The 23,042-nt window shown below is 38.2% G+C and overlaps 3 protein-coding genes across 6 annotated transcripts; 1 reads left to right on the forward strand and 2 right to left on the reverse strand.

Annotated features, from left to right (window-relative positions):
* The first annotated feature begins 110 nt into the window (after positions 1–110).
* Positions 111–10,810, forward strand: LOC112749748 (isoleucine--tRNA ligase, cytoplasmic). The gene is made up of 27 exons (XM_025798109.3): positions 111–835; positions 924–989; positions 1,066–1,209; positions 1,632–1,852; positions 2,006–2,171; positions 2,860–2,970; positions 3,300–3,397; positions 3,619–3,697; positions 3,823–3,981; positions 4,520–4,600; positions 5,138–5,271; positions 5,545–5,704; positions 5,874–5,957; positions 6,090–6,302; positions 6,791–6,916; positions 7,040–7,177; positions 7,267–7,370; positions 7,469–7,532; positions 7,643–7,731; positions 7,831–7,972; positions 8,708–8,771; positions 8,878–8,945; positions 9,146–9,268; positions 9,846–9,911; positions 10,081–10,192; positions 10,324–10,415; positions 10,487–10,810. Exons 1-27 carry the CDS (start codon positions 302–304, stop codon positions 10,589–10,591), a joined length of 3,543 nt encoding a protein of 1,180 aa, XP_025653894.1. The 5' UTR covers positions 111–301; the 3' UTR covers positions 10,592–10,810.
* A 451-nt stretch (positions 10,811–11,261) lies between these two features.
* Positions 11,262–14,856, reverse strand: LOC112749750 (exosome complex component RRP45A). Of its 4 annotated transcripts, none has more exons than XM_025798114.3 (7): positions 14,033–14,856; positions 13,828–13,942; positions 13,487–13,567; positions 13,212–13,400; positions 12,591–12,841; positions 12,092–12,136; positions 11,262–11,670 (listed from the first exon to the last, which is right to left on the reverse strand). In XM_025798114.3, coding segments are annotated over exons 1-6 (1,080 nt in total). In that variant the 5' UTR covers positions 14,476–14,856; the 3' UTR covers positions 11,262–11,670; positions 12,092–12,135. The 4 variants fall into 4 exon arrangements, with proteins under 4 accessions (XP_025653899.1, XP_025653897.1, XP_025653896.1 ...); XM_025798112.3 differs by having other exon boundaries at positions 12,092–12,150; XM_025798111.3 differs by having other exon boundaries at positions 11,262–11,673; positions 12,092–12,150.
* Positions 14,857–15,083: 227 nt separating this feature from the next.
* On the reverse strand, positions 15,084–18,230 carry LOC112749752 (probable serine/threonine-protein kinase At1g09600). The gene is made up of 8 exons (XM_072218727.1): positions 17,632–18,230; positions 17,271–17,555; positions 16,846–17,163; positions 16,544–16,771; positions 16,324–16,424; positions 16,121–16,238; positions 15,778–16,035; positions 15,084–15,358 (listed from the first exon to the last, which is right to left on the reverse strand). The coding sequence occupies exons 1-8, from the start codon at positions 18,109–18,111 to the stop codon at positions 15,218–15,220; spliced, it is 1,929 nt and encodes a 642-aa protein (XP_072074828.1). The 5' UTR covers positions 18,112–18,230; the 3' UTR covers positions 15,084–15,217.
* Positions 18,231–23,042: the final 4,812 nt, after the last annotated feature.

The raw sequence follows: 23,042 nt of genomic DNA on the forward strand, positions 1-23,042 counted from the left end.
GAGTCTCCTATCTTTGGTTAAAAAAAAAAAAAGAGTTTTTTGTTAGTTTGCCTTGTGTTCAACCAGCTTTTGTTTCCCCAACAAAAATGGTGTACCCTTTGATAATAGATGGGCCCATAAAAGAATGCGTAGAATAGAAGGTCCAACATGCAAAACACAAAAAACAGTTTCTCAGTGTTCAGTTTTTAGTTTAGAGTTTTAGCAGAGACCCCCCAAAACCCTTGTTTTCCTTCATTTCTGTACGGCGACTGTATTTCGGCTTAGCTGAGCCTCCAACACGCACCGCATCAAGTTTCCAGTGATGGATGAAGTGTGCGAGGGGAAGGACTTCTCGTTCCCGAAGCAGGAAGAGAAGGTTCTAGAATTCTGGTCCAAAGTGAAGGCCTTCGAAACACAGCTAGAACTCACCAAGGACAAGCCCGAATACATCTTCTACGATGGTCCTCCCTTTGCCACCGGCCTCCCTCACTACGGCCACATCCTCGCCGGCACCATCAAGGATATCGTCACGCGTTACCAGTCCATGACGGGGCACCACGTCACGCGCCGATTCGGATGGGACTGCCACGGCCTCCCCGTCGAGAATGAGATCGACAAGAAGCTCGGAATCAAGAAGAGGGAGGACGTTATCAAGATGGGGATCGATAAGTACAATGAGGAGTGTAGGAGCATAGTCACGCGCTACGTTAGCGAGTGGGAGAAAGTCATTACGCGCACCGGCAGGTGGATTGACTTCAAGAACGATTACAAGACCATGGACCGGAACTTCATGGAGTCCGTTTGGTGGGTCTTCGCTCAGCTCTTCGAGAAAGGATTGGTCTACAAAGGATTTAAGGTACCCTTTCATCTCGTTGCATTACAATGCTGTAACTGTTTTCTATTATTATTGATTGATTGATTTTCTTTTTTGAAATTGCTTGCAGGTTATGCCGTATAGCACTGGGTGCAAAACTCCGTTGTCTAATTTTGAAGCGGGTCAGAATTATCAGGTTTGCGATTTTCGAGCTCTTGCATTTTGTTGTTATTGCTTGTTGGTGATTGAAATGAGATTCTATGTTGGCGCAGGATGTACCTGATCCCGAGATAATGATGACATTTCCGGTTATTGGCGATCCACATAATGCTTCTTTTGTAGCTTGGACAACTACTCCATGGACCCTTCCAAGTAATCTAGCTCTTTGTGTGAATGCTAATTTTACCTACGTGAAGGTCAGTTAACTCTGTAGCTGAGAGATATATATAGTTATGTTGAGCTTGTTCACTAGTAGAAAGGCTATTTATTTGGATTTATTGAATTTTCTAATATTGCTAGATCTTAAGTTTTTAGTGTGTGTGTGTGTGTGAGAGAGAGAGAGAGAGAGTAGAATGTATTATTGGTCAGGTGGGAATTTCAAGTTTGGTTATTGTGCCATGCTGGAACTGAAGATTAGAATTGTGATTGGATTTTGCTTTTTGGTGAAAATCCTAATATGATGATGAAATGGCAAAGAATAATTATGTAGTTAACTAAGTTTTGATCTTCTGGTACAAAATATGTTGCCAATTCTTTCCCAGTCTCTTTAAATTTTCTTGCTCTTTTTTGAATAGTTCGTTGTTTCTTGGAAACTAACACACCAAGCAAATAAAACCAGGTTCGCAATAAGTATTCGGGCAAAATTTATATCATTGCTGAATCTCGTCTGTCGGCACTACCTAAGGATAAACCCAAGGAAGCTGTTGTTAACGGTTCTGTTGGGGCCCCCAAAAAAGCAAATGTGAAGTCCAAGGAATCTTCCGGCGGAAAAACTGAAAATGTTTTGGATTCTTTTGAAGTGCTGGAGAAATTCCCAGGGTCTTCGCTAGTGGGAAAGAAGTGAGCTGTCTTCCTTCCACAATAATCACTTTCATTAGTTTACTATTCTAGTGTTTTACTTTTTACTTTTCTGTTTTGAGATTTATCTAATGACTTCTATGTATGTGAAGTTTTGTTCTGTATTGAAGCTCAAAGGGTTAACATGTTTTGCAGGTATGAACCATTATTTGGTTACTTTATAGAGCTATCTGATACTGCTTTTAGAGTTGTGTCCGACAATTATGTTACTGATGATAGTGGTACTGGCATTGTCCATTGTGCCCCTGCTTTTGGTGAAGATGATTTTCGAGTTTGTATTGAGAATCACATTCTTAATAAGGTTGGTACTGCTATGTACTTGAAGCATGAATTTTGTTTTTTATGTGAAACATTTCTGTCAAAGGAATGCTTCTCTATGGTGTTTGATTGATTTCAAAACCAAGCTGGGATTGTAAAATCAGTTCTGTGGGGGAGTTTGTATGCTTCTATTTGTAACTCTTACCGGTCTTTAGTTGGGAATGAATTATACTCCCTCTTGGTTATTGCATATCATGGTCACATGGTGTATATACAGTCCTATCTCCTAGGCAGTTTGTGAACAGCAAATCCTACTCTAAGTAGGATTGTGGGAACAAGGGAAGTGTTTTTATATTTCACTTAATATTTCGATGCCCATAACAGCTCAAACATAAATATATAACTGATTTCTTTATTAATCCCCCCCCCCCCCCAAAACAAAAAAAAACTTATATTTGAGAGGTTCGGTGGGTTTTCTGAACCCGGACATTTATTTTAGTTTTGGTTATGTGGATTATTGAACTATAAGGTTGAGAAGGGGGTAATTCAGTTCTAAGATCTTCGTTTGGGGTAGGATGCAATGACGCCGTTTGGTTTTTGCAGCTGACCCAACTAATGCTCTTCATGTTATGTGATGGCATCATTTGATTCTTGTAGCTGACACCATTTGTCATTTGTTTGTTGACGATCTTTACGATATGATTACTCAGATATTACATTACCATGTATAGGATAATCTAACAGTAGCTGTTGATGATGATGGCTGCTTTACTGAAAAAATTACTGACTTTAGCGGCTGCTATATCAAAGATGCTGACAAGGATATAATTGAAGCTGTGAAGGTATTTTACATCTATCTAAAAGAACATAAATATCTATTATTTAATTGTAATGATTTACAGTGTGGTTGATTATCAGTCAGGATTCTCACCATGTGACTTGTGGAAACATTGTGTACTTTTTCTTTCTCTTTCTTTTGTATAAACTTTTCCACTCTTCCTTCCATTGTTAAAAGGTAGTTAATTTATGGAAGATCAATGTTAGAGTTCCAGATTTGTGATGCCTAATTTAAGCATGGAGTCAAGAGTGTTTTCTTTTCTTTCTTGAAAACTCTGTTTTGTTTGGATTCCTATATTTATTACTTTTTTCTCGCATGTATTTCTTTCCTTAGGCAAAGGGTAGGCTGGTTAAGCAAGGAACCTTTACTCATTCTTATCCATTCTGCTGGAGATCTGGTACTCCTCTAATTTACAGAGCTGTTCCTAGCTGGTAAGCCCCCCCCCCCCCCCCCCCCTTCTCTTCCTTCTCTCTTTTTTTTTGACCATTTTGTGTTGCTGGATCCATGTTTACAAGTTCCAATTTTTAAAACTGTCATCTTTGTTGTTCTTATGCTTTATTTATAATTTTCAAATTGCAGTAGTATTTATCACATACTGAATTGAAAACTACTACGGCTGTTTATTTATCTTACATGTGCTGCTTCATTTTAGGTTTGTTAAGGTGGAGTTATTGAAAGAGAAATTATTGGAAAATAATAAGCAGACTTACTGGGTCCCGGATTTTGTCAAGGTATATAATATCTTGCTGCCCATTTGTCATGTACTGTTTATTTATTCTTTGATCTTGTTTCATTCCTTCCCATTTGCTGAAGGTGTATTTTTTGTAAATATTTCTGCTGTTCCTACGCCTTGCAGGACAAACGATTTCACAATTGGCTGGAAAATGCCAGAGATTGGGCAATTAGCCGAAGTAGGTTTTGGGGGACTCCTCTCCCTTTATGGATTAGTGAGGATGAAAAAGAAATAATTGTCATCGATTCTGTTGCAAAACTTGAAAAGCTTTCAGGTGTAAAGGTTAGAATTTTCTGTTGGCCTTTCTGATATTACATGGCATGCATCCTTGTTATCTTTTTTTAATTAATATTTTGTGTATATATATATGTGTGTGTGTGTGTGTATGTGTGTGTGTGTGTATGTATGAATGAACTACAAATATTGACTTGTGTATTGATATACATGTTCTTTCAGTACGTTTGGTGATGTTGATACCATTATTTGTAGCTTCATTTCATCGGTGTTGAAATTATTATATTCTTTCTACAGTTCTTCAGAACTCTTGAAGTTAGTTTGTATTGTACTATTGTAATCATGTCAGTTTTTGGCTTGATAGCTGTAATCATAAAGTAACTGAATCTAATGGCATGGTTCTATTTTTCGCAAGTTACTGTTACATCCCTTAGTGATTGGCTTATGCATGTGTTAATTGGCAGCTTCGGCTAAATGCATATTTGTTGTGTACTTGTGTTAACCCATCCACCATGTATATATTTTGTACATAGCAATACTTGCTCAATGACTGACATCTCTAATTCGATTTAAATTTTTTGTGCAGGTGTTTGATCTTCATCGTCATAACATTGATCACATTACAATTCAATCCGAAAGTGGCCGTGTGCTTCGACGGGTTGATGATGTAATGTCAGCTCATAGCTTTCGTGCAATGTTGTATCTATTCATTCTTCTGTTGTCAAGATTGAGATGCTATCTAGCATATGTTCATGTTGCTCAAGGATCATAGGGTCCTGCATTCCACATAGAGTGATGTTTATAAGAATAAGACCCCATTTTACTCCTCAAAAGATGCAAATATCATCATTCCAGTCTTCAAACAAACTTTTGATTCAATATACTTCATCTATGGAGATTGCACCAATTTGGTTATTCCAAAAGTTGATCAATATAGTTTTAAAATAACTGAACATAGCATTGTTTGCTTAATTGTTTTACTCTATTCATGTTATACTCCATTCATAGATACTTTATTCATAAATATAATGTGATTTTATACAAGTCCTTCAAAAATTAAAATTATGCTTGAATCATTACTTGCTTAGATTATAATACCAAATACAAATGGGATATCTACTAGCATTACTTGAAAAACATATTACTCTTGATGGTTGCTAGAGATATTGCCCTTTGTTATAGAGCATTTATTTTGATATTTCAGGTGTTTGACTGCTGGTTTGAAAGTGGATCCATGCCATATGCTTATATTCATTATCCTTTCGAAAATATTGAGCTATTTGAGAAGAATTTCCCTGGTCATTTCGTGGCTGAAGGGCTAGATCAAACCCGTGGATGGTTAGTTTCTTGCTCCTCATATCATCTGGCATATGATAGGAGACTCAGAGTCCGGTTCATGGTTGCTGGGTTGTGGCTTTTTATACTGGTTTTATCATCATCCTCAATATCAATGTCATTTTGGTGAAAGGCATTAAAGTTTAAGATTCTAAATGTTGATTGTGTTCTTATTCCTTTTATCATTTTACGTCATTCAAATTTGATTGCATTTTGCTTTGATCATAATTCATTACTTATCTCAACTCTCCCCTTGGGATAAATCACTACTTGCAGGTTTTATACTCTTATGGTACTGGCAACTGCATTATTTGGTAAGCCTGCCTTTAGAAATTTGATTTGCAATGGACTTGTCCTGGCTGAAGATGGGAAGAAGATGAGTAAAAGTTTGAAAAATTATCCTCCGCCCATGGAAGTTGTTGATGATTATGGAGCAGTAAGAAAGTTTTCTTACTTTATCTGTTTCATCCTTTTTGGGGACATGTTACATGTACCATAAGGATGTGCATTTTGCATGCTTTCCTGATTATGGTATAATGACTTAATATGCAGTTTTATTTATATTATAAAAGCATTGTCGTGATATATTTTTGCATTTCGAATAGGATGCATTGCGTTTATACCTTATAAACTCTCCTGTTGTGCGAGCTGAGCCACTGCGTTTCAAGAAGGAAGGAGTTTATGGTGTTGTAAGAATCACTGATTTGTTTGCCTCTAGCTCTTTCTATTTTAAAAAATTGATTTGCCTGTATTAATCCCATTTTATTTAATTATAATATTTAATTATACTTCTATTTTTTTTGGGTGTTCATACGTCCCAGGTTAGGGATGTTTTTCTTCCATGGTATAATGCATATAGGTTCCTTGTTCAAAATGCAAAGAGGCTTGAAGTTGAGGGGCTAGCACCTTTTATTCCAATTGATCATGCTACACTCCAGAAGTCATCTAATGTTCTTGACCAGTGGATCAACTCAGCCACACAGAGTCTCATTCATTTTGTCAAACAAGAAATGAATGCTTACCGGCTCTACACAGTGAGTAATGCTTCTTATGAAGCTTTATGAATGTGATGACAACTACCTTCTACAATATTGATTTATGAGCTATCCATGGTCTAAATTGCAAACTTATTTAATTTGATCTTAACTATGGTTTGGTGATTTGTCCTAGCGTTTTACATCCATTTCCTTGTATTATTCTTCTGTCTCTCTCTCTCTCTCTCTCTCTCTCTCTCTCTCTCTCTCTCTCGAGAGAGAGGGGGGGGGGGAATCTCATCCTTGTTTCAATTTCTATTTTATTTTGACCCATAGTTAAACTTGTTGAACTTCTTAGACTGAATTGGTGGTTTCACCAGTGTGATTGCCAGTATTCACTTGGTGTTATCATGGTGCCTGTTATATGAGATTATTCTCACTTCCTTTCACACTTTGCCACCCCCACCGTCTGTTAGTTACATGTTTATTTCGGCATATTCATAGCATAAACATCTGCTAATTTGTAATGTTATGAAACGACCTTGCAGGTTGTTCCTTACCTCCTGAAGTTTCTTGACAACCTGACAAATATATACGTACGGTTCAACCGGAAGAGACTTAAAGGTCGTACTGGAGAAGAAGACTGCCGGACAGCTCTGTCAACTCTTTATAATGTATATCTTTCATCTTATCTATGGTCATAACTTATTAACTTTCCTAATTCCCATTTGCCCTTCTACATTCTGACCTTTCTGGTCTCCTAGTTGTCTCTAGTGATATTTCATTACTTTTTTCAGGTGCTTTTGTTGTCCTGTAAAGTTATGGCTCCTTTTACTCCATTCTTCACCGAGGTTCTCTTTCAAAATATGAGAAAAGCCTGTAATGGGCTTGAGGAAAGCATACACTATTGCAGTTTCCCTGAGGAAGAAGGCGAGGTATGCATCTTAGCAGTTAGTATATTCTGAGTGATCTACATGATTTCAGTTTGTAGTAGAAATCTTCAAGAACTGCTTGCTTTTGTTAGAGGGACGAGCGGATTGAGCAGAGCGTTTCCAGGATGATCACAATAATTGATCTGGCTCGAAACATTCGGGAGCGTAACAACAAACCTCTCAAGACTCCGCTAAGGTACCTTAGTATTTACGAGTGCATGTATTGAGGTATGGCTGTATGTACTTTATATTCTTTTTCAGCATTATGAGTTTATAAACATTTTGGTACTGTAGGGAAATGGTGATAGTTCATCCAGATGTTAACTTCCTTGATGACATAGCTGGGAAGTTGCGGGAGGTACATGCATCCTTTTTATCTTGAGCAATTTGAATTGTTTTTCCCTCTAAAAAGAACTGGTTGCTGAAACAGGTTGTGATTTGATATATATGAATCTATTTGTGTTACAGTATGTGCTGGAGGAACTAAATATCCGGTCACTTGTACCATGTAATGATACTTTGAAGTATGCTTCTTTACGTGCTGAGCCTGATTTTAGGTATGTTTTCCATATGGTTATGTAGCTGTTGGTCTCCTATTTATGTTAATGTTTCATAATGTAGTGCCATTTTCTCACCTTTTTTTTTGGTGTCTGCAGCATTTTGGGAAAGAGACTTGGAAAATCTATGGGTATCGTTGCCAAAGAAGTCAAAGCAATGTCACAAGAAAGTATTTTGTCTTTTGAGAATGCTGGAGAAGTTGTTATTGCAAATCACTGTTTGAAGCTGACTGATATTAAGGTGATAGCTTTATTTATAAGCTGGAGTTCAAGTGTTATGTTAAATATGTAGATGTCTAAAAAATGACAAACAAATATGTCAAGATTGCTCAGGCATAAATGATAGATCTCAGCTGCGATACAGAAAGCAAATATAAACTTATCCTAGTCCTGAATAATATAAGGCAAAAGTATTCTAATTCTAATCCTAACCTATCCCTACACGGATTTCTTAGTCCTCAAAGTGGATGATCGGTACTACTTTCCATTCATTAAGTTGAACCCTTTAAAATGTGCGGCATTTGTTACTTCAGTGCCTAGATTCAACATGTCTCATTGAAGGATTAGTATTACAAAACAAACAGGAACCAAACGTTGTCATATGCTAGCCACCTTTTCACTGGTATTTTTTATGGATGTTCTCTTGGAAGCCTCATTGCCTTTTTTGGTGGTTCCTCCCTATCTACAACATTCTCTTTCAAATGTGATATTGTTACTGCCAAAAGGTATTCCTGTTTTTGAATAGAGTAGTGAGTGAAGAAAATCCAATTAAATATTTGTTTTTGACTATGGTTTCTAAAGTATTTCTATTTGTTTGTGGTGACCATCACCTGTAGTGGAGCCTTAATTTATATATGGAGTACCTGAACTTGTAATTGCTATTCTTTCTTCCAAAGCATCAATGGAAATCATGGGTTTCCTCTGTAAGTGGTGAAGACTAATAAATTGGTACCTTGTATTCTTTATTTTTATACAGATTCTTCGTGATTTTAAGCGACCTGATGGTATGACAGAGGAGGAGATTGATGCGGCAGGAGATAGTAAGAATCTATACTAGTTGAGAATGGCTTACTTTTAGTTTGAATGTATGTTGATTTATCCATGACTGGGAGAAGAAAGGCTGACTGAAACCCATCTTCCTTTCAGCTGATGTTTTGGTGATATTGGACTTGCATCCAGATGAGTCTTTGTTGGAGGCTGGTGCTGCCCGTGAGGTAAACTACTTTTATCATTGAAATGGTCATTCTTAATTAACATTCTACATATGGTGCATGCATGTAATGGAACAAATCTACAACCTGGCTTATAAATATGCCTTTTCTTCTAATAATCTCCTTAAATGTTACTAGTTAAATTTATTTTAGGTCAAAAGTTAGCATATTCATTTCTTGTGGATTGAATTTGTCTCCTACAGATCGTTAACAGAATTCAAAAGTTACGGAAGAAAATTGCTCTTGAACCGACTGATATGGTGGAGGTTTACTTTGAATCATTGGATGGAGATAAGAATCTCTCTCAAAGGGTTTTACACTCTCAGGTATACTCGATAATTAATACTATGCTTGCATGTCTGTGTATGTAATAATAGACAATTCTTTGAGCTGACAAGGATGCATGCCAAGGAGAATACCTTCTAGATATTTATTCATGATAAAAAGATAATACCTAAGAAAAATCAGCAGAAATGATAGTGATGATCAACCGGCTCAATTAACATCAGTGTTGAGTTCAAATGCTATGTTTTTAAGTATTTCTCAAAAATTATCAACACATAAGCATAAACATTACATAATAAAATAGGTATATGTAAACTAAACTGTATCCTTCTATTTATAAGCAGAATCTTAGTGGGCAATATAGGTTAAATTGAAAAGTATTTTGGGCAAAAAAGCTGCTTGTCTTCAAATTTTCAAAATTGTCTGTGCTTGCTGTCCATCACTCAGATGAAAGTAATGCATGGGTTGAATTTTTGTGTTTGCACCGGGGATAGGTGAACTGCCTCTCATTGAGGACTGTGGACTACTTACTAATCAGTAATTATTTAATTGATGTACACATTGATTCATGGTGCTAAGATTATCAATGCTGTTTGCTTTTTATAATTTTCTTTGCAGGCATCTTACATCAGGGATGCTATTGGTTCTCAATTGCTTTCACATTCTTTGATGCCAGCACATGCTGTAAGTTGTTTATATCGTTTCCATGATTTAAATTTCTTAAGAGAGGAAGAAATTATGGTTGCTCTCATTGTCCTTTAAAGAGGGAAGGACAAATGCTTAACAGTTTTGACTTACGAGAGTATCTCAAAGTCAGTCACCCAAGAACTGAAAATTTGTCGTACAAACGCAGGTTGTCCTTGGTGAAGAGAGGTTCCATGGGATTTCTGGCATGTCATTTGGTATCATTTTGGCAAGACCTACAGTGATGTTTAACTCAAAAGCCATTCTACCATTGTTTCAAGGTTTGTATTTGGTTAGTTCAGTTGATCTCTTATGCATAAAGCAAAAACAAACAGTTATATCCCTTGATGCATGTATCATCATCATACTTGACCCTTGTTTGCTCCAACTTGCTGTTCTTCTGTGGCTATAGGTAACAAGAAATACGCCCATAATCTTGAAACTTACTTGCTATCGAGAGATAATTCAAATTTGAAGTCAGAATTTCAAAATGGAAATGGAAAGGTTTGACCAAGTCCTGTTTTAGTGGTTTTAGGTTAAACAAAATGCCCATATTCATTTGTCTCTTGTTGCAGATTATAGTTGACTCCATTGAAGAACAACCCTCTGTAAGCCTGGTCCTTGGTGAGCATGTGTTTCTCACTGTCGGGGACTGCTACGTTGCTGGAAAGGCTAACTAATTTAGGTTGCTGGAGTTTTTCCTTTCGATCTTTTATAATGTTGATGTGTTATTCCTTTGTATGATTAGTTAACAGAAAGCGGATATTGTGTTTTTTCTCATTTTTAATGTTATTCTTTGGCTGTATAGAGAACCTCAGTTGTTTTATTGAAATATAAGTTGCTTCAAGTAACTACAGATAATAATATCTCAATTTTGTCGGGCTGGTGCTCCTTTAGCATGCTTGCTTTGTTGGCAACTTGGCATTTTATTTCATATATCGTACTTCTCTGTCTACTTTTTCCTCTTTTTTTTAAACAGGTATTGGATCATTCTGTTGTGTAAGCGACGTCTCCAATTTGTTCTCCGGAAGGGCATCATGGCATGGTTCCATGTTTATCGCTCCATCAATCTTCTACTAGTTTCAACGCTAACGGTTGGTTTTATTTCTGTGCAATGGAGCTTAACGTTTCGGACTCAGTTGATGAGGTTCATCGTCCTCTATAGTCTTGAGATTTCAATATTGGAAGAGTTAAACTTTTCAAGAATGTGTTGGTAAAAGATAAGATGCTTCTTATTTCCACTGGAACAGCCTATTATTATCAGCGATTACACCTAGACCGTTAAAAGAAAACCATATCGGCTAAAGTAGACGGAGAGTTTGAAAATCGCGGGGCACAAAGTTCCGGGAATAACAGTTAAATAATCTTACTTCATTATGAAGAATTAGTGAATACTGTCACATAATTGGTCAGAATTTGTGTATCCAAATCCTTAAAACGTCCTGGCTAAAACTTTTGTTCAAACCAAAAAGGCAAAAACAATAGAAATGGTACAGATAAACACTTTAGACAAAATATATGGTCAGTGGCAATTAGTCCAACTGACAACAGCACACTTAATTTCCACTATCGGAAGGCAGCCTTTTTTTCTTTCTTTTGTTCTTGGGCTTAACGGCATCCTTCAGCGTCTTACCTTCAATATTCTGGGCAGCATCTAGACCTGCGGCAGTTGGTGAAGAATCTGTCGTCATTTCCTGTGGTGGTTCCTCTGCCTTAGTCTCACTTCTTGAACCCTTCTGCTTTCTATGAGTTGCCGGTCCTGCTTATTTTACAGCAATTATTATGGTGAAGTCATGCAGATTTCTATCTTCTCACCAGAACATACATATACGTTCATAAAGAGAAGCACATTCAGACATGTATATGAACTAATATTCAGAAGACGACAGAATAACATACACTAGAGAAATATAAGAGGAACCTTAAGCCAAACATGAAATCAACATGAGAAATTATGCATGCATATACAACAATCTCACAAGCTCGATTAAACAATGAGTGGCTGAGAAAATATGGCAATGCATGAAGCAATTCGCAAGCTCTCAGCTACTCATTGTTTTATGGCCATTTCAGTGTGAAGGTTAATCCTTAGGACTAACCTAAGTGCAAAGACCAACAATAAAAAGCCACATCGTAGGTAGTAAGAGATCATAATTAATGATAAAAGAGAAAGTTATTACCATGTGATGCTAGAGATGCTTTTAGAAGATCAGAATTGACACACTCTGAGTACGGATCCCTGAAAAAGTCAAGTTACACTGGTGGAAAGCTATAAATGTGATTTTTTTTTTTGTCCGGCCAGAGAGAAAGAGGAGGGGGGGGGGGGGGGGCTTGGTGGTTTAGATTTTCAATAACGAAACACTGAATGGAAAGACTACAACAGCTATGAATTTACACATCTGAATATGAATTTACACATCTGAATATTATTCTTAATACTAATTCAATTTTCCCCCCTCCCATACTTAAAACCTACAACCACAACTGCCTCGAACAAGTAGATATACCATGCTGCACATGCTCATTTGCATATAAGTTAATGATAGATTCTAAAAGCATATAGATCTCTAGCAATAGTAATACATGGACTGGACTAGAAATAACTAGAAATTCAACAGATTTTTAAACGGAAAAAAAATCCAGTAAAAGCGACTAATTAGAAACTAGCTGATGCCATACCAGCTTGAAGGCCCGCCAATAAATTTATTAGAAACTCCATCTCTCTTGTTACTTTGTTCCTGTCCAGATGATGTGGCATCACATTCCATAGAGCTTGCCTCATCTTTAAACTTTGACTGGTCTAAATGACTACCATCTAATTGATTTTGCTTTTCTCTTGATTTGGCAGGGGTACCACATACATCCATGGCAACAGAAGTGGAATGACGTTTAATCTTCCGTAGTGCCCTTTGAGTGTTGTATATTTCAACCTACACCGGGTCAGAAAATAAAAAAGAGATAACAAAGTTATACATTCTATAAGTAATATGGCAATTAATACAGATGCACTAAGCAGAAAAAAAGTTTCGCAATGTCATCTCAACAAAGTTTGTCACCAGAAGTCAACTCAATACATACTCTTTCCTATAATGAAAACAAAAACAAACTGATAGACTATGAAGCATAATCAAGATAATATGTCCATTAATTAAGGTTATTTCAAGACTTCTTTAGTTGTTTCACACCGCTGGAGTATAGCACCTATTCTAAGACATGATTGGTCAGAATATTAAACATGTAAGTTTTCACATAAAAACGGAAAATAATAACATATATAAAAATTAAAAAAGCAGAACTCACTGCATCCTTTATCTTGGCTGTAATATCACCAGCTTTAACATGAGCTAGTTTCAAGCAATGCATGAGAACTTGCTGAGATACTCCTTCCCCACCTGCCTTTTGAATGGAGCAAACATCACCATTTGCATTCACTGTAGCAGTCATCCGACCGGTCAGTACAGCCTCTTCATGGTATGTTGGATCTATCACCTAGAGATCATCAAACGAAATCCAAAAGGACCTCACATACGGAATGAAGAACAAGAAATCAAGGGAGAACGATGGAAAATCCATACCATAATATTTTCATTGCTGAAAAATCCAAACGTCACAGCTATAGGAAGATGATGTATGATCAAAGGAATTGGGTCACGCACCTGTCATACAATCTAAGTCCAGTAAAACAACACATACAAAAACAAAACCGAAGCTGTTATCACAAGGTATTTACTCATGAGAGACATTGGCCTCCTGGAGTCAATAATACAGTAAGAGAATTCACTTCCATGGCCAAACATCCCCACAAAACCGAGGGTTCAAACAAGAGATTCCTATAACAATAACACAACACAAGCACCAATGTCAAGCCTCTCTACTCTAGCCACACATTCTCATGCTCAATTAAGAGAAAGCTAACCTCAGGAGGATGCACCACAACTTGCTGACCATCTTCTCCCCCTAACGAACATTCTGGCCGCCGGAACGTCAACAAAGCAGCCAGAGCAGCAATATTAGCAGCATCAACAAGATTCCTAAAAGATTTTCCCAAATTAACAATTGCACAACACAACTATCATTAGCATATTCAATCAATTAGCACCAAAACAAACTCATTAGCTCACCCTCCATTGTCAAGAATATGGATATCAATGCGAACCGCCCAAACGAGCTTCCCAGAGAGGACACAGAGCGATTCTGTATCGACGGCTCGGCTCTCCCTCAACCCGCGATCAATAATGCGGCCTAACTCGACGGCGGACTCCCTTGGGCGGCCGGGTTCGAAGGAAGGGTCGGCCATGGGGGAGAATTCAGTGAAGACGGCGAGTGTGCCCTCGTTTGGCCTTTCCCTGTAGGGCTGGAGCAGTTGGGCGGAGACGATGGCCATGACGTGAGTGTGGCCAAGCTGGACCTCCGAGGAGCCGTCGTCCTTGCCGAACTTGATGGTGAGCTTGCGGTAGTCGAAGGGGCGCCGACCGTCAACTCGGAGCTCCGACAAGAGTGCGGTCTCTATGAATTTCTTCTCGTTTATGGTTTGGCGCCATGAATTTGCTAGCCTCTGCTCCATCCAACCTAATTCTCTTCTTCTCTATGCACCGGGGTTGATGACTCAGTGCCGCCGCCGAGGTCGTTACGGTGACGATTTTGGTCGAAATGCAGGAAGAGCCTCTCTCTAATCTAAAATCTATAGCCTAGGGTTTAATAAGGGTTTAGATTCATTGAGGGAGTAACTTTAACTTGCCTCTGCTGCAAATATTTTCTTTTCTTTTTTTTTTCAGTCCTTTAAAATTAAATAAAAATTACAAATAATGTTATATTTAATAATTATGCATCTCAACGCGATTTTCACATACGCTAATTAAATATTATCCGTTTTACCGAAGTCACATTTGAGGAAAAAGTTTGTGAACATACTTCCGAAAGTATATTAACACTAATCCAATTTTACAAAATCAGTTTTACAAAAAACAGTTACCTTTGATGCTTGGTTGGTGGCTTGGTGCAGGTATCATTTTATGTATCATGATGGCTAATATTAAAATCATTTGTATATTCTCAGTATATATAATTCCATCTCAGGATATTATATTGTTTCACACTATTATTCACCTAATTTAGATAGCAAGTGAAAAGTAGAGAGAGGAGAAACGTATATACATAGTTTCTAATAAAAAGAAAAGATTGTCCTCTTAAGACATAATCATTTATATTGTATGCTGTTTGTCCCTATGAAACTAACAAAGACTACCAACTAAAAAAAGAGAAGAAAAAACATTCAAGTTGCATGCAAATCATCATGAGTGATGTCCTTAGTTTCTAGAATTGATCTTCACAGTGCGGAAAGCCTCTTGCATTAGTTTCTCATGTTCTCTCAGCATATCGTCGATGTTCCCACCCGGCGGCATCAACGGTCCTGAGCAGTGGATCCTACTTTTCTTTTGCACATACTCCTGAAACAACACACACATTCACATAATCATTAATTAATCAAGACAAGCTTCTTATTTGTTAATGTTAGACAGATAATCAACACATGCCTCCTGTCGCACTCCTTATTAGTTTAAGTTTTCAGAACACTGTTTTATGACATAGTATCAGAATTTCTATACTTAAAATTTTAGAATTCGATTCCTGTTGATTTAAAAAATAAAAAAGAAAAGTCTAGGAGCCCAGCAACTCTATTAAATTCTGGCCAGTCTGTAACCAGCAAAGAAAAGTGAGCCATTGGATGAAATTTCACACCAATCTCACACCATTAAAATCATCATTGATGGCTATTTGATGGCTACAAATCACAAAAATTACTGTCCCCCAGCACTCCTCAAAAAAAAAAAAGTTTTATGTGTATGCTAGGTTTAGAGGAGTTTACCATGATGGGTTCTTGATGACCAGGCATAGCTCCTTGTTCCCATTTACTTGAATAGTTGGAGAAATCTGCTGTTGCTCGACTTATCTGAGACTTCTGCGTCCGCAACTCGGGAGTTTTGGCAACAGATGAGTCCAATCTCTTAAATGTAGATTGTCTTGTAATTGCTGCACTGTTCATTGTTGTACTATGTACATAGCTTGGATTGCATACTGATCTACTTGGATCAACTTTATAGTGAGCCTCACCATTTGGTTTCCCCTGCCAATTTCACATTAGTCTTTATCAAACTTGAACCAAAATTTTCAAACAATAATAATGACTATGGATATTTCCAACAACATACCCTCAATGTTAGATCTCCGCGGGTGTTATACTCCGGTGTTCTAGGTAGTTTTTTATCTTGTCCTGCATCCGACAATTCAGACACCAATCCTCGTTGTCTTACAGCTTCGGTGTTTTTCCTGACATATAAGGAAAAACATAAGAATGTGAATGACACTGATAACATTGAATTACATGTGAAGAACTTTGGTGAACTTTGCATACGTTGCTACTTCCTTGTTTCGATTCTTGGCGTCGAACTCCTTGGTGGGCGGAAACTTTGGTAAACTTGATGGATCACATGGTAGGGGTTCTGTAGTAAAGAACTGATGGCAAATATCAAACATGAACACAAGGTGAATACATACCATATCTCCAAAGCAAATCCTTGTTTCTTACAGCACAAGCAAAGTGAAAGAACTAAAGGGATGGTCATGAAAATTACCTCGCTTTGAAGCGCGCAAGCCGCAGATCCTCGATCTTCTGGTTCCATGGATAGAAGCTTATCAACAAGGGCTAGTGCTGAAGAAGAGACCTTTCTAAATGTTTTGGCAATTTGGCGTTCATAATGCTGCTGTGGTTTAAAACTAGTTGCATGTGGAAACTTTGTTCTCTGCCAATATTCCTCAGATGGGGAACCACAAAGCTTAAAAATCTTGTGCATTTGTTCCACCTTCAATGATCAAGTTAAGAATCATGAATAATGATTGGTAATTTTATGCATGAAAGTGAAAGTAACTCTCCTACCTCTGTTCTTCCAGGCATAATAGGCTTCCCTAGGAGCAATTCAGCTAGAATACAACCAGCACTCCACATGTCTATTGCGGCTCCATATTCTGTAGCACCTAACAAAAGCTCAGGTGCCCTGTACCACAGAGTCACCACGCGGCTAGTTAATTGCTGATTCTTCTCCGGATCATAAACAGTTGCAAGACCAAAATCTCCTATCTTAAGGTTTCCATTGTTGTCAATTAGAAGATTGGAACCCTTGATGTCGCGGTGCAGCACACCTCGACTATGGCAGTGTTCAAGCCCCCTAAGTAGTTGCTGCATAAAGCATTTAATCTGCGCAATGCACATACACACATTTAGTTTTGTAAACCCTCTAAAGTCTAAACCTCCTTCATTCATATTATTATGCATTCAAATTGATGGATTGATATATTTATTACCTGTGGTTCAGTGAACTTGACTCCAGGGGTGGCGGCTAATCCAGCAAGATCATGCTCCATGTATTCAAAAACAAGGTACAAACTGGAGGAAGTTCTAGATGCAACAAGACCCTCAAGCTTGATCACATTGGGATGGTTTAATTGGCGCAATATATGGATTTCCCTCGCCATGAATCGGACACTTGCCGGATCGCTACTCAAGAACCGAACCTTTTTCAGAGCCACAAATTTACCACTTTCGAGATCAAGTGCTTTATGCACACTGCTATAAGCCCCTTGTCCAATCTGCATACATACTCAACCGTTCATTTGTTTGCAATGCTTAAAAAACATACATAAATAGGTGATATTAGAAACTAACTTGCTCTAGTTTTTCGAAGGAATCTGCTCGTCGAGGAAGCCACCCTTTGATGGCTTCTCCGGCCACTGAAGATAACCACGTTGGCCATCCGGCATCAATGTTTTCTCCTGAGATATGCGAGAGGCTAAGTAATCTTCTCATAACTGATTTGTTTGCAGCTATTCCTCCATTTTCACCACTTCCTACTGTCTTACATCTCTGGTGCTGCCTTTTTTGTTGCTTTTGTTTTGCAGTATCTAATAACAAGTCATTGGTTTTATCTTCTAATATTGCTGGCATAGCAACTTGTCCATATGATTTAACCAAATGAGGCACCATTAAACCATGAACACCCCCTAATTGTGCAGTAGGAAAGGTATTAGTAGTTGAGACTGATGGTGGAACAATTTCGATTTGTAATGCACCATTCTTGTTGATCCCTTTTTCTTTCTTTTCTTCATCATCAATTCTATCTTTTTCTTTTGAGCAGATGCACCCCATATTCTTAATCCACACACACAATCAATCAAAAGAAACTGGTGTGGGAAAAGGGGAAAGCTCCCACCCTTCTAATTCTTATGATCAAGTAGCCATTCACTGTGAAAACTTGTCTTGGAAATTCAAACACGATCATGCATGCAAGTTGAACAAAATCTACCTCAAATTATACCAATGGTGCAATATAATGCCTCAATGTGACTTGGTTCTCAACGAAGAAGAATCCAAAAATTCTAAGAGCCAATCCAATGAATCTCTAGAGGCTCCAACACAATAGGCCACAGAAGAGAAAAAAAAAAGGGTTGATTCATGTATGATTCAAATATTCAATCTCAAAACACGTGTATGTATATGATGAAAAACAAAATTGAAGGAAGAATTTCTTAAAAAAAAAAAAAGGAAGAACCTATAGGGTTGACAAGATCAAGTTCCTGCAATGAATGAACACAATATGTACATTTATTGCTGCATTATCAATATTATTATTGTTCGATCTTCTTCTGTATAGAACAAAACTTTGAATGAAAGACGGAAGGGAAGGATGAAGAAAGGGCATCAATGGAAAAACAAGAAGTAATTTGATGAAGTTGGCGTGATTTGGAAAAAATGGTTGGGAAGAGAGAGAGAGATTCGGAATATGTGTTGTAACGAAAAGAAGAGAGAGTGTGTGTTAAGAAAAACGTATACAAGGTTGTAACAAACAAAACCTTTGACAGAGTATACATTTGCTTACTCGGAAGTTGGAACCTTCTTCATCTTTCTCTCGAGCAAGCATGCAAATGACACGCCTATAATTATAATCTATGCTGTATATCAATCTTGATCGTTCAAACTAGCTGGAAAATTGATCTTCTTCGTTTCTTACAGATCAAGTAACAGAAAATTTCATTTAATATATAACTACTATTCTACTAACATGCAGGGTCAGGGGCAGTAGAAAAAATGTTTTTAAGGGTTAATACTTTTAATTTAATTTTGACCAATATTTTTTGCAAAGTCTAATATTTTTAATTAATATTTTTAAATATTATTAATTAAAAATAATAAATTATGCTAGCCGTATAACATTATTTGGAGTCAGTATAGATACATTCAAAAAATCACATGATACCATCATATATCATAGCGTCCGATGACTAAGCTAACATACAAAACAACATACACTTATTTTTATCTTTTGCTACACATCACATAATATACAATATAATAAAATTACGTATCCATAAAAATACAACATATATATTGTTACGGCCCAACCCAGCTGAGCGAAATTGCCGCCCGACCCATGGGTAAACCGATCTGCACGGTCGGGTCAGAATATGTAACCCGCCAGGCCAACGACCCGGACACGCGTCCTGGTTGACAGCTACGTGACAGCTATGGAAAGCGAAGCTTTCAGGAAGGAGACCTCCCCTTGTGGGACCTACACACTGACAAGGTATATAAGGGGAGGGTCCTATCCCTCTCCAGAGGTACGTCACCACAACTTTTTCTTTCCGCCACTTGCACACCCACTGACTTGAGCGTCGGAGTGTCATTGCAGGTGGCACCCCTCAACTCGAGAAGAACCCGGGAGGCCGGTTGCTCACATTGTTCGTTCGTAGGACCCAAGCTGAGACAGGGACTCACTTTCACACCCAATCAGTCATCCCGAATCGTCCGGTACTCGACTTACCGAACATTGGCGCCGTCTATGGGGACCGTGCCGATATGGACTTTGTTTTGGTTCCTGGTGGGGCCGACGGCGGGGCAGGGCCCCGCGGGGAGGAAATGGATCCCCGAGGCAGTGGGGTAGCCGCCGGAGCTCCCATTCGCCAGGGCCCCGGATCTCCCCCGCGACATCCAGAGGGACGACCCTTTGGAGGAACAGGCAGCGACAGCGCTAGGATAATACAAGAGCTGCGCCACAGAGTGCAGAACTTGGAGCGAGAAGTAGCCAACCGTGAAAGTCGTCAGCTTACTCCTAGCCAAGAGCCTTCCCGATCCACCCAAGGAGGAGAGAGGAGCCTCCGAAGAAGTCACTCCAGGCGCACTCCGAGCCCCCGGACAGAATCCGAGAGCCAGGTGAGCAGAGAGGCGCCGAGGAGACGACGAGACTCTCTGGTCTACACCCGATCACCAACAAGATACCGAAGAGGAAGATTGGAAAAGCGACAGAGAACGAAGAAGAAGGAGCCGACCACAACAAGAACACTGCCGAGAAATGGCAAGGAGAGACCGGCCTAACCGCCAGCGCAGCAGGGAGCGACCGAGGAGAGCCCGGCAACCGGTGGTCATGGGTGCGACCCCTTTCCACCACTCGATCCTCGAAGTACGACTGCCGAGGCACTTTGACAAGCCGACAGATATGAGGTACGATGGTACTCAAGATCCCCAGGAACACCTAACGACCTTCGAGGCCAGGATGAACCTGGAAGGGGTAGGCGACGAAGTAAGGTGCCAAGCTTTTCCAGAAACCTTAGCCGGGCCAGCGATTTATTGGTTTAATGCCCTTCCCCAAGGCTCCATAACCGTGTTTGCCAACATTAGTCACGCCTTCTTGTCCCAGTTCACCACGCGTATCGCCAAAGCGAAACTCCCGATTAATCTGCTGGGGGTGACTCAACGAACCGGCGAGCCGACCAGGAAGTATCTGGACAGATTCAATGATGAGTGCCTGGAGATTGACGGCCTAACTGATTCGGTTGCCAGCTTGTGCTTAACCAACGGGCTGCTGATGCGTGAGCATTTTTCCTATCTTTTCCTACTGAATTTGCATTTAATTTGTTGAGTTTAATCAAGAATTAATTATCTTTTAGCCACTATGGATGCTTCTTTGATTCGTGTACAATTCTGTTTATTTTAGGTAGCATTCGACTGGATTTGATGGAGTTCCCGCAGAAAAAGAGAAGAAGGCAAATGATGTTGTCAACCCTGACCTCTCTGCACTCAAACCTGAATATCTCTAGCTACAAAGGTCCAATTGACGTGATTGCAATGGCGTTGGAAAGCTAACTTCCAAAGCTTTCCAACGATATATAATAGTCTATACTTCTTCTCCATCAATTCTGCCAAGGCTGCGCCTAACTTTAGATTTCTCATGTTAGGCGTAAGACATTAACAAGCACGCACAAGGAGAGGCCACATTCCAAGTTAGATGCCCAAATTGTCAAGTTAGGCACCAGTTTCACTAACAACACTCCCTGGAGGCTGCCAAGGCTGCGCCTAACTTGAGATTTCTCAAGTTAGGCACAAGACAGCATCAACAACACGCAACAATGAGCGTGACTCCAAGTAGGGCGCACTCCCATCTCAAGTAGGGCGCCGCAACACAAGCCTTGTAACTCCAATCATTGCATACCTCAAGCAAGGCGTGGCTTGATGCCAAGTTAGGCATGCCTTCCTACGAAGCAAGTGGTCCCCATCCATCAATTGAAGACGTGCGGATTGCTTTAATTAATTTTGATTTAAACTTTATTTTTATTTATAAATAGAAAAAGATATTATATTAGTTTTAGAAAATAGATTTTTAAATTAATTTAGGATTAGATATAAAAGAGAAAAGAAACTTCTCTTCTGAGGATTGTTCCACCTCATTCCAAATTACAGTTTAAGAGAATCCTAGTTTCCACTCTGAACCATAAGCAACTAAACATCCACTGTTAAGGTTAGGAGCTCTGTCTATTGTATGTATTGATTCTATTATTTTTCTATTTTAATTCATGTACTTATTTATAATTTAAGAATTGTTTACGTTCTTTATCTTATGAATTTTGGTGGAACGGAAGTATGACCCTCTTTCTAATTGAGTTCTTGTATAACTTGGAAAAGCTCTTTACTTGAACAACAGCTTGAAAATAATTTCTCCTAAATTCTAATTATCTGGATTTAACGGGATACATGACATATAATCCTCTTATATTTGGATAATTAGGATTTTTGTGGCATAATAACTAGAATTAAACTTCACCCTCTAATTGGAATTAATTGACGAAGGAATTGGCGGTTGATGAGAGTTAGAGGAGACTAAAAAGGTCTAAGGAATTAGGGTTTAGTCCCATATAGTTTGCCATGAATTAAATCTTACATGATTAAAATAGTTAGTAAGAAAAGTCAATCCGGAAAATAGATAACTCTGAAGCCTTAAATGTTTTCTCCATATATTATTCTCAACTTATTTACTGCCTGCCTTCGGATATTCTGAATTTACTGTTTAATAGTTTTGAACTCTCAAACACCATTTTTTGTTTGTCTAACTAAGTAAATCACTTAACCATTGTTGCTTAGTCTATCAATCCTCGTGGGATCGACCCTCATTCACTTGAGGTACTACTTGGTACGACCCGGTGCACTTGCCGGTTAGTTTGTGGTTATAAATTCCGCACCAAATTTTTGGCGCCGTTGTTGGGGATTGATAGTGATTAACAACTATTAGTTGTTTGATTGCTTAGATTAGGCATTTTAGTTTTAATTTTATTTAAATTTTGCTTTAATATTTTCGAAAAAAAAAAATTAATAAATAAATAGCACTAATATTTTTCTTAATTTCTGAAATTAAGTTTGGTGTCCCTTTAGTTATTTTATTCTTCCTAGTATTTTATTTATTGAGTTTAAATTTTACACTCCTTTTTGCTTATTAGTTATTTTATTTTCTTAATTATTCAGTTTATTTTCTTTATATTATTTTTCTTTTATTTTTGTTTTCTTTTATATTTTACTTTATTTTTATTTTTTATTATTTTTATTTTTCTTTATGTTCTTTCTTTTTTACTTGTCTGTTTACCACATGGTGCGTTTAATTATGTTTGGTGTTTTGTGCTAAGGAAAAATAATGGAGAGAGATCACATGGGTTACTACTCACACCCAGGGAGTGATTCTTATTATTGTGGATGGAGGAACTACCCAAATTTTGGTTGACAAAGTCAAAACCAAAGAAATTTCAGTGTTCCATGTT

This window comes from Arachis hypogaea, chromosome 15 (assembly GCF_003086295.3).
Source record: "Arachis hypogaea cultivar Tifrunner chromosome 15, arahy.Tifrunner.gnm2.J5K5, whole genome shotgun sequence".
Lineage (NCBI taxonomy): Eukaryota > Viridiplantae > Streptophyta > Magnoliopsida > Fabales > Fabaceae > Arachis > Arachis hypogaea.

Coding starts and splice junctions, on each gene's coding strand:
- LOC112749748 (XM_025798109.3), top strand. CDS start 302: ATGGATGAAGTGTGCGAGGGGAAGGACTTCTCGTTCCCGAAGCAGGAA. Junction 836..923: donor TGGTCTACAAAGGATTTAAG/GTACCCTTTCAT, acceptor AATTGCTTGCAG/GTTATGCCGTATAGCACTGG. Junction 9,912..10,080: donor CTTTGATGCCAGCACATGCT/GTAAGTTGTTTA, acceptor GTACAAACGCAG/GTTGTCCTTGGTGAAGAGAG.
- LOC112749750 (XM_025798111.3), bottom strand. CDS start 14,475: ATGGAGCAGAGGCTAGCAAATTCATGGCGCCAAACCATAAACGAGAAG. Junction 12,842..13,211: donor CAGCCAAGATAAAGGATGCA/GTGAGTTCTGCT, acceptor GACCCGGTGTAG/GTTGAAATATACAACACTCA. Junction 11,674..12,091: donor AGCATCTCTAGCATCACATG/GTAATAACTTTC, acceptor CTGTAAAATAAG/CAGGACCGGCAACTCATAGA.
- LOC112749752 (XM_072218727.1), bottom strand. CDS start 18,111: ATGGGGTGCATCTGCTCAAAAGAAAAAGATAGAATTGATGATGAAGAA. Junction 17,556..17,631: donor CCTTCGAAAAACTAGAGCAA/GTTAGTTTCTAA, acceptor GTATGTATGCAG/ATTGGACAAGGGGCTTATAG. Junction 16,425..16,543: donor CTTGCGCGCTTCAAAGCGAG/GTAATTTTCATG, acceptor ATTTGCCATCAG/TTCTTTACTACAGAACCCCT.